The sequence below is a fragment of the Grampus griseus genome, assembly GCF_964374135.1.
Source record: "Grampus griseus genome assembly, chromosome: 7".
Taxonomy (NCBI): domain Eukaryota; kingdom Metazoa; phylum Chordata; class Mammalia; order Artiodactyla; family Delphinidae; genus Grampus; species Grampus griseus.
The window spans coordinates 12,739,444-12,752,810 of NC_139001.1; the positions used below are offsets into that span (position 1 = coordinate 12,739,444).

At 34.6% G+C, this 13,367-nt stretch overlaps 1 protein-coding gene across 1 annotated transcript in view; it reads right to left on the reverse strand.

Moving 5' to 3' along the window:
- Nucleotides 1–1,291: 1,291 nt before the first annotated feature.
- Nucleotides 1,292–13,367, reverse strand: part of NYAP2 (neuronal tyrosine-phosphorylated phosphoinositide-3-kinase adaptor 2) — a gene marked incomplete at both ends in the record, with an annotated part of 254,889 nt that continues 242,813 nt past the window's right edge. The window contains one exon of the mRNA XM_082658329.1: nt 1,292–1,519. Within this exon, the coding sequence (XP_082514455.1) occupies nt 1,292–1,519 (228 nt within the window). The remainder of the gene's footprint in view (nt 1,520–13,367) is intronic.

Consider the following 13,367-nt stretch of genomic DNA (forward strand, 5'->3'; position numbering starts at 1 on the left):
ACAAGTTACTCTTAAAAGATATATATGATTTATTTAACTTAAATTTTACCACCACATAAAATTGAATCCACCCCATCTCCCATCCCCTGCATTTCCTGTTTCTTCCTTGAAACAAAATAAGATAAACAATTGGTCATAATTCTTTGGTCATGGTGTCATCATCAGTAAGAATGGGTATGATGAACATGCACAGAAGATTACACCCCCAAAATATGGTAATAACTAATTTGAAAAATTAACATGAACTACTACTCCATTTGTGAACCTAAATTTTGAGAAAGATTGGCATTTTAGTATACTAAAACATGTAAACTCATCTGGTTGAATGTATATTGGTCATTTTCTAGGGGAAACAAACATACACATGAAAAGTTACTCAAAAATAGTGATAGCAGTGGCTCTAATGCCACTGGTCCCACCCTCTTGAAAGCAGTTGTGCTGTTTAACCTTTGATTCCTTGTTCCTTCCATTATCACAGTGAACCCTGGTCTCCTCCAATCAAATCAATGATGGAAGGACATGTGTCCCTAAAGTCATTTCTGAAGGAAATGTTTTCTGCTGGGATGTCCAAATATATCCTATTAACTTTCTCTGGAGTCTGACTAACCATTGCTTAGTATAAACAAGATGATACTGGAGAGAAATTCTTATAAAGCCAATGTAGCAAAAATATTGGTGTTGATGTAATGTGGACGTCCAAATTCAGCATCACATTGGCATTCGTTTCCTGTCAAACCCTTAAAAACGTACAAAGCAACAGATGTTCCTAATGAATATGATATTCAACTTCTACATTGCTAGCACCAGATCATATATTGTGTGATTGAACATAACCTATCTGTGAGCTCGTGTACAGAAACAAAAGGTGGGCAGAAAGAAACATTTTAAATGCAAAAATTAATAATCAAAGGCATCAAGGGACATATAAAAGAGATAACAAACCAGTTAATACAGAAATTGTATCATATAGTAAAACTCTTGATATTTCTATCATTTATATACGTATAATGTGTATTATTTCAGGTGTCATCCATAAACTAGTAAAATATTTACATCTTAATATCTTCTGGATTCAAAATAATCCATGATAAATAAGTGTGCCTTAAATGCAAGGAAATATGGATTTTATCTTGAACTAGCCACGAATAGGCACAGCTTCCCATGGGTTTTCCAGGGAACCACTGGCATTCCATTTTGACTGAGACGATATGTAACAGTTACTTATCACATGACCGAGTCGACCTCCCTCTTCGTGCTAAATAATGTGGAGCTCACGCCATCCTGCACACAGTCATATGGCAGTGTCCCAGAATACCGTTTGCTGTTTAGAATAGGGTGGAGGGCTGTACTTCTTTGTACCTGCATTCTTCTTCCAGCTGGGTAGGATAGGCATGCTATCCTGTTTGCAAAGGCCCTTTTCCGTTTTCTGTCTAGCTTTTATTTCCTTGCACAAGCAACGTTTTTTCTCAATCATCTCAAGCATTGTATGGTCTCCATGAAACCACTGCATGCATGCCACCTAGCAAAAAAGAGTGAATACAGAAAAAAAAAAATGGAATGAAAGCAGGTTTTTTTTCCACTGTGCTAGTAGTTGTTTCGAAAAATGTCAGCTGTTTCTATATTTTTGAAATTCTTACAAAGCAAAATTAAAGCATGGAAACTGTAAATAAAATTTGTACTTAAATTATTAAATATTGTAATATTATTAAACAATAATTTAGGGAAGAATAGTTTACCAATATGTTCTAAAAGTCCATACTATGGAAATAAAACCTTTTTAAAAAATTTTTAAGCAATTTGCCAAAAATTTAGCTATTACTTTTATGTTGACTCCATCGTCGTATGCATCTTAATATGTCTAAGTTCAATTATTAGAATTACTTTTCAGTGAGATCTAATATGAATGTGATATGTCTTAAGGATTTTAATGAACAATTTTATTAGTAAAATAAAACTTGCGTTTGTTTACAAATAACATATAGAATTAAGACTTTTAATTATTCTTCTACCAAAATGAGTTTTAATTTGCATCTAATGCTTGGAATTTATATGCTTAAATAATTATTTTGCAAAGCAGTTTTGCTATACTTTTTGGGGCTTCAGCAAATGTCTAATTAGAATCGTTGGCTTCTGCAATCATACTGACCCAGATCCCGAATAGTTCCAGAACTTCAAAGAAATAGATTCATCAGTTCGGTTGGGTACCAGGAGAAGATTCAGTGCTGACTATATATTGATACACATACATCTATTTCTGGACAGGTAAACACTGCTCCCAGGTGTATGTGGCTATGTCCACCAATAACTGTTCTTTAGAACAGAGCCAGCGAGTTGAGTCAGTGTCACAAGAACAGCAGTGTGATTGGGCCAAGAATCCAGGATGGTGATGCTTTCACTTAATTGTTTAAGCAAATCTCCTCTGACTTAAAGAGTTCAAATGGCTCACTTGGAGTCACTAAACCTGATGGCACAATTTTAGGAAATAATCAGCAAAACCTTATATGTATAACACTTATTCTATACCAGATCCCTTTCTTCGTATTTTGCATAGTATAATGCATTTATTCCTCACAAAGATGATGCCCTGAAGTACTATTTATTAACCCATAATGATGAGTAAAATGAGACTTGACGAGATTTAGTCATTTGCCTAAGCTTACAGAGCCAGGATTTGAATCCAAGAGTTTATCTCCAACACCTGTATCTTAACAACTACACTCTACTGACTCTCATAGTGCGTGCAAAACTGGAAAGGATTGGGAAGATATATCAGTACAATGCCTTCAATGTACAGGCGAGGAAGCTAAGACTTCAAGAATTTACATATCTTGTCCAAACCAGGCAGGTAGGCTTTGGTGTGAACAAGGAAAAACTGAATTCTCACAATTCTTAATTCTTTATGGAGAGGGCAGGACCTTGAGCTAGAAATCAAAGATTCAAATTCGGGCTGTGTCAGATTTCCACTGGTCACTTCCATTTCTTGGTTTCTTTACATGAATAACTGAATGGATAATATCTTAATTTCAGAAGTTAGTATGAAAATTAGATTGGATAATGAAGGTGAAGTCATTTTTAAAACAGTGAAACATTGCCCAAGAATTACTATTCTAACACTGACAAATACCCAGCAGCGGTTTTCCATACCTGCTCTTTGCCAAGCATGTGCGAAGAACTCTGTATATGTTATGTTAAATCCTCCCAACCATACTGAAAGTTAGGATTTAGCTACACACTACAAGTGAGAAAGCTGAGTCCCAGAAAGTTTAAGGAACTAGATCAAAGTCATAGGTTATTGGCTGTGATACAGGTCTATATCAAACTCAGATCTGCCTGACTCCAAAGTAAATCATCTTGCTACTACAGCAAACTCCATCTCCTGAATATTATATAGAAATTATAATAAGAGTTATTATTGTATGTACCACAATTTCCAGATGCTACTCAAAAATGCAAATATATTTACAGCTTTATGAGTGAATAAAAATTGTTTATCAAATAAATCAAAATCAATGACTTGGACTTGGATTCCAGAAGATTATACTCTTAGATAAATATCTTGTATGTAATGAGCTTAACTTGACACAAAGTTTCTTGAAAGGATGGGCTGTGTTTGATACCTTTTGGTGTCCTCTAGCCCTTAGCCCAGGCCCTGGCCATGGCTGTTCACTTTTTAAGTGAAGTTCTAGGACAACAACCAACAGAGTTTTGTCCTAACAGGAGATTGCCAAAGTAGCTTGAAAATTTTTCAAAAGATTTATTAGTATTTTCTAACATGATAATCTAAGCAATAAAAATACAATAACTCTATTTTGGTGGAAAGACAAGCAAAATTTATTGAGTGACTATAAACTGTTATAAATGGAATTTATAACACAGAATTCCCAGAGGGCCGGCCCCCAATCGCATCCAACACAGTAGCCCCAGCATACAGAACAGAGTCATTCAGCTTTCAGTAAATGTTTTAGGAATGAATTGAAGCCACTGTCATTGAACAACAGTTTTTGTTGCATCTCAGAAAACTCTCAAGATAATTTTCTCCTTAGTAAAATCTCACTGGATTTTACACATCTCAAGGAAATCGCAAAACCTCCAGTCTTTAAGGTAAGATATTTACAGCATCACTTCAATATTTTCATGGTCCACACAAACATTAAATCACTTATTACTTAATTTCCTTTAATATTTTTAGGGTGTGAATCAGTATATGTAACTGCAAAATAATAATTTTCCTGGATTGCTCTGACAACAGTGTCACCAATATATTTCATTATATTACATTTTATTTCATAGTTGTCATTACAGTTCATAAATGCATTACATTGTCTAGAATAAGTATGTGTTTTCAGTCAATTACTAGTTTATGCTATATATGCCAATTTACTAAGAAAAAATCCATTCTTTAAAAATCTAAGGAATAGGAATTTAAGAAGAAAGAGATATGGTTTTTCACATTCTTTACATTTTCATTTTAGAATAGTTATATATCCCTTTCATTGAGATATAATGGTTCAAAATATTAGTAGAAGAAAATCAACCTTGTTTTTCAGACTGACTGCAATATTGAACTATCTTCTTTTGGGGGTCAATTATATAGTCAGTAAAAATTCCATGAGAAAGCATTGCCCAATATGTGAAAGAGGGTGAGGTATTCTAAGAGAATTCAAATACAGGTTGTTAGAAGATAGAAAATTAATTTTTTAATTTTAAAAAGTTTAACAAGTCTGTCAAGTCTGCTGTAGAATCTTCTCACGTAAAATCTATCAAACTTTTTTTCTCATTTAAAATACCCCGCCCCCAAATTATTATTATGTTACAATGATATGAATGAAGGAAGAATGAGATTCATTTGGGGGAAGATAAGTCTGCTTTTCATATTTACTTTTAAATAACGCATGTTTTTGAATATTTCTTTCTGGAGGGTACACATTGTTTTTAATTCCCCAAAATAAACTCAGTGTTACTTCCATGCCTATTGACATAGCCAATCCCTCCCCCCTAAAATGTGTCAAAAATTATTTCATTCTGATAGGAAGATGTTATGCTTTAATTCATTATTTTAGACATAACAAACAGCATGTTTAGCCATTATATGAAGTGTGTTAAGACTACTACCCATAAAAGATATCTAGACTTTCCCATTTTTTGTCTATCATCAGATTCTTCGTATCTAGTTTAAATTTAGCTGTAAAATTCCATTCCACTTCACCCTGTAGTTGAAAGAACTCTGTGAGTCAATTTACAACTAATTTGAAACTAAGCCCAGTAAATAAACTCTTCCAGTTTAGTTATTTAATCAAGTGTCCTGTTTCTCATCTTTAATCCATATGCACTTATTGCATGAACCATGAAGGAAAGAAAAAATACACAAGCAAGTTAAGTATGCATTGGAAGACAATTGTTCAATTAATATGAACACACATATATCTCGGACAAGATTCTCCTATTAACAAGATTCAGTGGAGGCAATATTCTTGGCTAATTTCATGGAGATAAAAATGAAGTGAAGCTCCTCCGCAAGGAGGTGAGACATAAATCACCATTCCTTAAGTGCAGGCTATACACAGGACTTCTTTCCAAAGAGTACACTCTAGAAAGGAGGAGGAGAGGAACTTTACATGAAGAAACCTGTCAAACACTACCTGCGCCACACCTGGTGATCAGCAGTAATAAGTGATGTTGACAGTACGCACCTTTGATATGATGTGATAAGAAGGGCACTTTAGCTCTGTGGTTTTCCTCCTCCAAACCATAACTTAGCCTAACCATGAGAAAAACACCAGATAAACCCAAACTGAGAGCCATTGTACAAAATACCAGTCCAGGGCTTCCCTGGTGGCGCCGTGGTTGAGAGTCCGCCTGCCGATGCAGGGGACATGGGTTCGTGCCCTGGTCCGAGAAGATCCCACATGCCGCGGAGCGGCTGGGCCCGTGAGCCATGGCCGCTGAGCCTGCGCGTCCGGAGCCTGTGCTCCGCAACGGGAGAGGCCACAACAGTGAGAGGCCCGCGTACCGCAAAAAAACAAACAAACAAACAACAGTCCAGTAATCCTCAAAACTGGCAAGGTCATACAAAATAAGGAAAGTCTGAGAAACCATCACAGTCTAGAGAAGGTCAAGGAGACATGATGACTGAAATTAATTAATGTGGTACACTGGAAGAAATCCTGAAACTGATTGATAAAAACTAAGGAAATTCAAATAAGGTACGTGTTTTAATAATAATGTATCGATAGTGATTCATTAGTCGTGACAAAAACACCATTATAATGTAAGATATTAACAATAGAGGAAACTGGGTGTGGGGTATACAGGAACACTGTATTCTTTGCAGTTTTTCTGTAAATTTAAAACTACTCTAAAATTCAAAAATATATATATCTTTAAAAATAACGTGATGGGACCATATTCTTTCCAAAGAATAAGTAACTGTACCTTTCATTCTTTAGATGGAAGCAACATGGTATAAAGGAAGAGTTAGATGACTTGATTGGGCTCTTGATTGTTGTGTGACCTTGAAAAGTCATGTATCTCTCTGAACTTGTATGTACTTCCTATATACAGTACATATGTATATATATGTACATAATTCCTATATACATAGTATGTACACTTGAATATACCTTATATATAGTATGCATATTTGGAACTGAAAAAATGTAAAGTCCCATACATCATTCATGATCTTATCTATGGAGCTTTCAATGCATCGGGAATAACATAAATGAGGAGTCGTAATTCACTTCAATCATTACTTTCTCTAAAAAATAATCGAAGTACTTCCTGATATTGAGTATACTTCATCCAAGAAACAAAAGAATAGTGAGACTGTCCAATAATAAATCTTCATAATGTTTATTTAAAGTATTCAATTTTTCAAAGTATGTAAACCATAAGAGAAAAGAATACTCTGCAATAAGCACATGGAGAATTTCAATATTAAAAATGATATGAGAGTAAAACTGATACAAGCATGCCTATCCCTATTGATTTTGATTTTGATGCCTCATGAGTAAGCATGTAAAAAAAAAATCCATCAAAAATTTTTAGCAGGTGTGATACTGGCTTTGGAATTAAGTTTAGCTGTGAGCCTGAAGATTTGAGGATCAAATTTAATTTCTTAAACAATAGACACAATACCAAAACTAATTTTCAGAAGCTTTTGGGGGAAAAAATATCTATCAGTTGCACGTTGCTCTCTCTGTCCCAATTTCTGCCACCTGGGTAGCCCATTTTATGAGAAGTCATCATTTCCAACTCTGTAATGACCTATATGGGAAAAGAATCTTAAAAAGAGTGGATAGATGTATATGTATAACTGATTCATTTTGCTGTACAGCAGAAACTAACACAACATTGTAAATCAACCACACTCCAATAAAAATTAATTAAAAAAAAAAAGAAATCATCATTTCCAGTGTGAGGAGTACAAGCTTTAGTCTGGCTGAAAAGAAAGCTAGAGTTACCAGAGTTCTCTGAACTTTCCCTTTGCCCTGAAGAAAATTTCTCCAGGAGAGCATGGATAGCATTAGTGGGGCATCAAGGAAGAGCAGGCGTGAAGGCCAGCTGGTGTGATTTGAGAAAGGCGAGCAACGTCTTCAGGAATTACAGGAGGAAGCAAGTCACTTTCACCTCTGCTGTCCCTGTCCTTAGGAGTCACAGGTCAGACAGAGGTGTTACTGCTCTCATTGAAAACGTTCTTCCTCTCTCATTTAGTGGGTAAAGAGATTGATTCTTTACTCACAAAATGTACATAAAGAATGAACACGTAAGCATCATGCCTTGTTTACATATATCTTCAGGAAAACGGACAGGGGTTGGCAAACTATAATACACTTCTCAAATAAAGTCCATTGCCTGTTTTAGTACAGCCCATAAACAAGAATTTTTGTTTTAAGCTTTTAAATAGTTGAAAAATAAACAAAAGAAGAATATTCCATGACAGGTGAAAATTATATGAAATTCACATGTCAGCATATATAAAGTTTTACCTGGCATACAGACATGCCCATGTGTCCATGGATTAACTACAGCTGCTTTCACGCTATCAAGTAGAGTTCAGTCATTGGGACAGATACCACATGGCCTGTAAAGCCTGAAATAGTTATTGTCTGGCCCTTTAAAGAAAAAGGTTGCTAACTTCCTAGGTAAATAGGCAATTAACCCTTAAAATAAAAGATGCCCGATAGAAGACCCAAAAGGGTAATATCAATATTAGGACTATAAAGGCTATAAAACAAAATCAAGAGCATCGATTCATATATACTTACAATATTTTTCATATCAAGTTTGGCCCATTAGATGAATCATAAAGGATGAGACTTTTAGATTTTAAATCAGCTCTGACAATTAGTTTAGAGAAATTATTTGGGCACATTTTTACAATTTCATCATCATAAGAAAGAAGAGGCATGTTGGAATTAAAGAAATAAAGTGGATAATCTGGTTTAAATCCTCTAAATAAGAGATTCAATATAAGGTCAACCTTTTCTTTTAATAACCCTGCAGTGGCTATTTGCTTGTCTGTGCTAGGTAACAGTGTTGATTCAACTTCAATATAAAAGTTGCTTCGAGAACTTTTTAAAAAATAATGTTAGTGAATTATATTTCTTTTCTTTTTTTCCAACTATATTTTGGAAAGAAAAGGTCAGCTTTGCATAGCATAGGCAACGACATAAGCCCTCAATAAACCTTTTGAAATTGACATAACACAGAGATGGAAGGGTTATAATTATCTGCACTTGTCAGCAAATTCACTAATTTTTTTTTACTTAGTTATCAAATAACAAGTGCTCAAATCCATGTTCCTTGATCATTATACATTATAAGAAAAAAATGTCTTTTGCTTTGAATGAGGAAGACATACTCTATATATCTCTGTATGCATCTACCTCTCTCTTTCTATGTATTTGTGTAAAATAATTGAAAGCATATAGAGGTGACCCAACATCACAGTATTTTCTATGGTAAATATTAAAAGGTACAGTCAAATAATCCATGTGACTTTACAATGACATAAATACCATTTATTCTACTTTGAAAATTACAAATTCAAGGTCAGGAAGATGCTTCCACACTAAATGAATTTTTTTCTTTTTTCATGAAGGCCGGAATGAAGCTAATTCAACAGAAAAGGGTGAAATATCAAAAGTTAAAAACTACATAATGTAAGTGTGCAAAACAAAAAAAAGATAATATAAATGTGCAATATTTTTTTAAAAAAAGATAACATAAGTTGACAAAATGAAAAAAGCAGGGACTTATCAGTTCCATGGGCCTGGAAAAGATCCTGGCTTTTAATCTCACTTTGGTGATGTTGTACAAGCTACTTATCTGGTTTTCTTGCTTGAGATATTATGAGAATTAAATATTATGTCTGAAATGTTCCTAGCTTTTAAACTTTTATGACAGTATTTGAAATAATTGCACCCTTGGGATAACTTTAGCATTTTTCATAGTTTTTTGCCTATGTTTTTTTCATCTTTAACTCTGATCTATTGATTGTTTTTTTTTAATTATTCCTTTGTAATCCTCCCTCATTTATCAGCAGTGTTGATTTAGAACGTATTTTTGTGAAAGAATTATTAGGCAGATATACACCTGAGGTATGTACTGAAACTGCAGTGTTTATTTCAGGTGGTCTAAATTTAGCTTTGAGATACAGATATATTATTAAAATGAGAACCATGTCTTGATTTCAGAGCTGCTTTTGAATGAGACATCATGGGTATACAGCCCTCATCCTTCTTTTTCTAGATCTGAAGATCTGCCTCAGTATACAATCTCTGATCAACTATAAGAAACATCACATGTTGGTATTTTAAGCCATATATTTGTTTTTAGGTATCTGTGCTTGTTTATATGATCAATTATGTAAAAATCACTCATCATAAAGATTAAAATTGTAAGTTAATAAACCTTACAATTGCATGGCTATAAGTAGAGTTTCAAGTGAATATAGATTGCTCATTTTTCTCTGCCTGCAAAATGAGGAAAACACCTAACTCTTCAGTTTTAGAGTGATGTCCTATAATCAAGACCCAGGTCACAAGTCACTTTCAAGGACAGAGGCTGGTCTGAACTACTCTGCTCAACAGTGGCAATTATACCTGTTTCCAAGTTCTGCCAGTACACTGCACATCCGTCTGTAATAACAATAATCCTATTTTTGTGTGCACGTTTGATTTCCTTCTTAGGGGACAGAATAAGGTGGATAAAATGGATATCATGGCCTGGTTTTACCACTTATTAGTTGTGAGGTCTGGGACAAGTCATATAATCTTCCTGAGACCTTGGTTCTTTATCTGTAATATGAAAATAATAAGACCTCAGGTTTGCTGGGAGAATTGCATGTAATGATTTAGCATCTACTTCATGGTGGACACAAAAATATAGGCTCCTCTATCCCTAGTAGACTGTGAGTTCTTTGAAGATAAGGAGGGGCTCTATGGTTAATACTTACATCCTTATCCTTTAGCACAAGGAAATGTGTCATAAATACTCATGCAAGGAACGAATAAATAAACAAATGGATAACTAGAAGAGCAATGCTCTCTCTGTGTCTTCAGGAAAGGGGCTTTGGAAATCTTTGATTTATTGAATAATTTGATTTCACTTTGGCTCAGTTGAATCCAATAATATCCCAAATTGTACAAGGTTAAAGAGTATATTTCCTGGGATTTTTTTTTTTTTTTTTTTTTTTTTGGTACGCGGGCCTCTCACTGTTGTGGCCTCTCCCGTTTGCGGAGCACAGGCTCCGGACGCGCAGGCTCAGCGGCCATGGCTCACGGGCCCAGCCGCTCCGCGGCATGTGGGATCTTCCCGGACCCGGGCACGAACCCATGTCCCCTGCATCGGCAGGCAGACTCTCAACCACTGCGCCACCAGGGAAGCCCTTCCTGAGATTTTTGAGCCACAGAAGACATCTAACGTTAAACTCCGCCCTCCCTGCCATGTGAGCCATAATCTGGGGGTTCTACGGCTGAAAACACTCTAGGGTGTTTGAATCCTTGGGGTCTCAAGGATTTGAGTTCTGGGGTCTCAGAATCCTTGACTCTTTGGCTCAGGTTAAGTGACAGACTGATGCTCCCTAAACTTGAGTATGTGGCCATCTCCCCTTGGGAATTTGCTAAAATCAATTCTTAGGCATTATACTTAGAGATTCTGAGTCTAGGTTCCAGGTAAGGTGGGTCTCAGGCAACTGCATTCAAATGGCCCAAAAGGCAGTTAATGCTATTCCATAAATGTTTCTCAAATCTGTCACCATCTTTTACATTTCCAGAGTCATTTTCCTGGTCTAGTACCTGGACTATTAAGATTGCCTCTAAGGTTCCATTTATCGGCTACTTCTCATCCACCATCCACACTTCTGCCCAAGAGCTCCCTGAGAAGCCTCCACAAAATCGTATTAACTCAACGGTTCCCTTTTTAACCTAAAGAACATAGTTAATGTTAACTAAGAACATAGTTGTCTTTTCTGGCTAATATTTTCTACCCAGCCATTTACTTCATACGCCAGTCATAACTGACTCCTCAAAACTCAACTGGGACCACAGGCACACTACTTGCTCCCATTTTTAGCTCAAGCTGTTTCCTCATTCTGGAACTCTCTTCCTCCCTGTGGCCTCATCTTTTCCGTGAAATCCCACTTACGCTTTTAAAGTTGAGCTAAATGCAGCAAGAATCCATTGTGAGATCCTCTATGACTCTGACAGCCATGCTTGCTTATTTCTGGAGTACCATCTACTCATTCATTCATTCATTACTGAAATCAGCAACCTCTTACACCATGCTATGAATGCATGTGTTTATTACAAGTTTTGCACAAGATTCTGAACTTCTGAAAAGCACAGATCTTGTTTACACCATTTTTGCAGCCCTAGAATCCTGAGTTAGTACTCCCACAGAAGTCCCACAATGTTTTAAATAGTTAAAGCTTCATTGAAATAATATTTCAAAGTGACTAGTTTGAGAGGTAAACTTTTTCACTACATTTTTCTGATTATAAAAGTAAAATATACCTATTATACAAAATATGGGTAATAACATCATAAGTAAAAATTATCTGTGATACCACCATACAAAAAATGTAGTAAATTCCTCACATAAATTGTATATATATATTGTGATATGTTATGTATGTATAAAATACCCTTTTTTAAACTTGGGATTATACAGCATTATTATATCCTCAAATTTTTCTCATTATTAGAGTCTTAAATACTTTTCTCAAGACATGATAAAAAAAACAAATTATTCATTATGAATATCTTTATTTAGTCATTTTATAATTGCTCACATTTGATTGGCTTTCATTTCTTAAATGCTGTAAATAATGTTTCAATATTTTATGATTTTTTTTTTCTTCAGGAAGCCACTCAAACAGTAATTCTCAAGTCAAAGGGTCAAAACATTTTAAGGCTCTTGATACAGACACAGCCTATTTGTCTTCCAGAAAAGTTAAATTATTTTCCATTCCCATAGCAGTATGGGACTTATACCACATCTTTATTAGCACTGAGTTGTGTTACCAAAAGAAAAAAGCAAACAAACAAGCAAGAAATTTGTCTGCATTTTATATGTCTAAAAGAACCCTTTGATTTCAAAATTTACTTTCATTAATAGAAAGTTGAATGAGTCTGGATATTTCACAGATGTTTAAAAACAGAAGAGTTGACACATAGCCTTAGTTTATTCTTTTTTTCTAATAAAGGGGTAGTTTTACTTACTAATTTATATATTTTAAAATTTAGGGTATTTATGCATTATTTATATTATTACTTTCCAATGTTTGACACTTTAGTCATGTACGTTATTACTAACAGGTGTTTCTAATTTTTATGTAGTAAAAGCAGTTAATTTTTTCAAAATTTCTCCATTTTTCTGTTCTTTAAATTTCCTGACTTTTTGGTAACCTACAAATATAACTCTTTATGTTTTTCAGAGTTTATGGTTTTATTGTATTCATGAATTCACCTTTTACTTCATTTGTTTACACTCTTCTTTGTTGCTAAAAGTACATTGCTTAGGAAGAGAAAAATATATTTAATAAGAAAAATGAGACAAAAGGTAAAACAATAAAAGGACAAATTTTACTTTTTAATTTTTCATGAGGTGAGAATCTACTTTTATTTATTTCACATATCTAATCAATTGTTCAAGCACATATTTATCAATCATAGTGGTTAAGCCATATTTCAAATTCTGTAAGTAATTCTGTACTTTAATTTCATTTTATGAGGTAGTAGCTGGTATAAAACTGTCAATCATTAGAATATGTATATCAGTTCTACCTTAAGGAAAATGATGTCTAAGTGAAAAACTTTTACTTCTCCTCTTCAGATTACCCTGGCGTAATCATTATCTTCTTG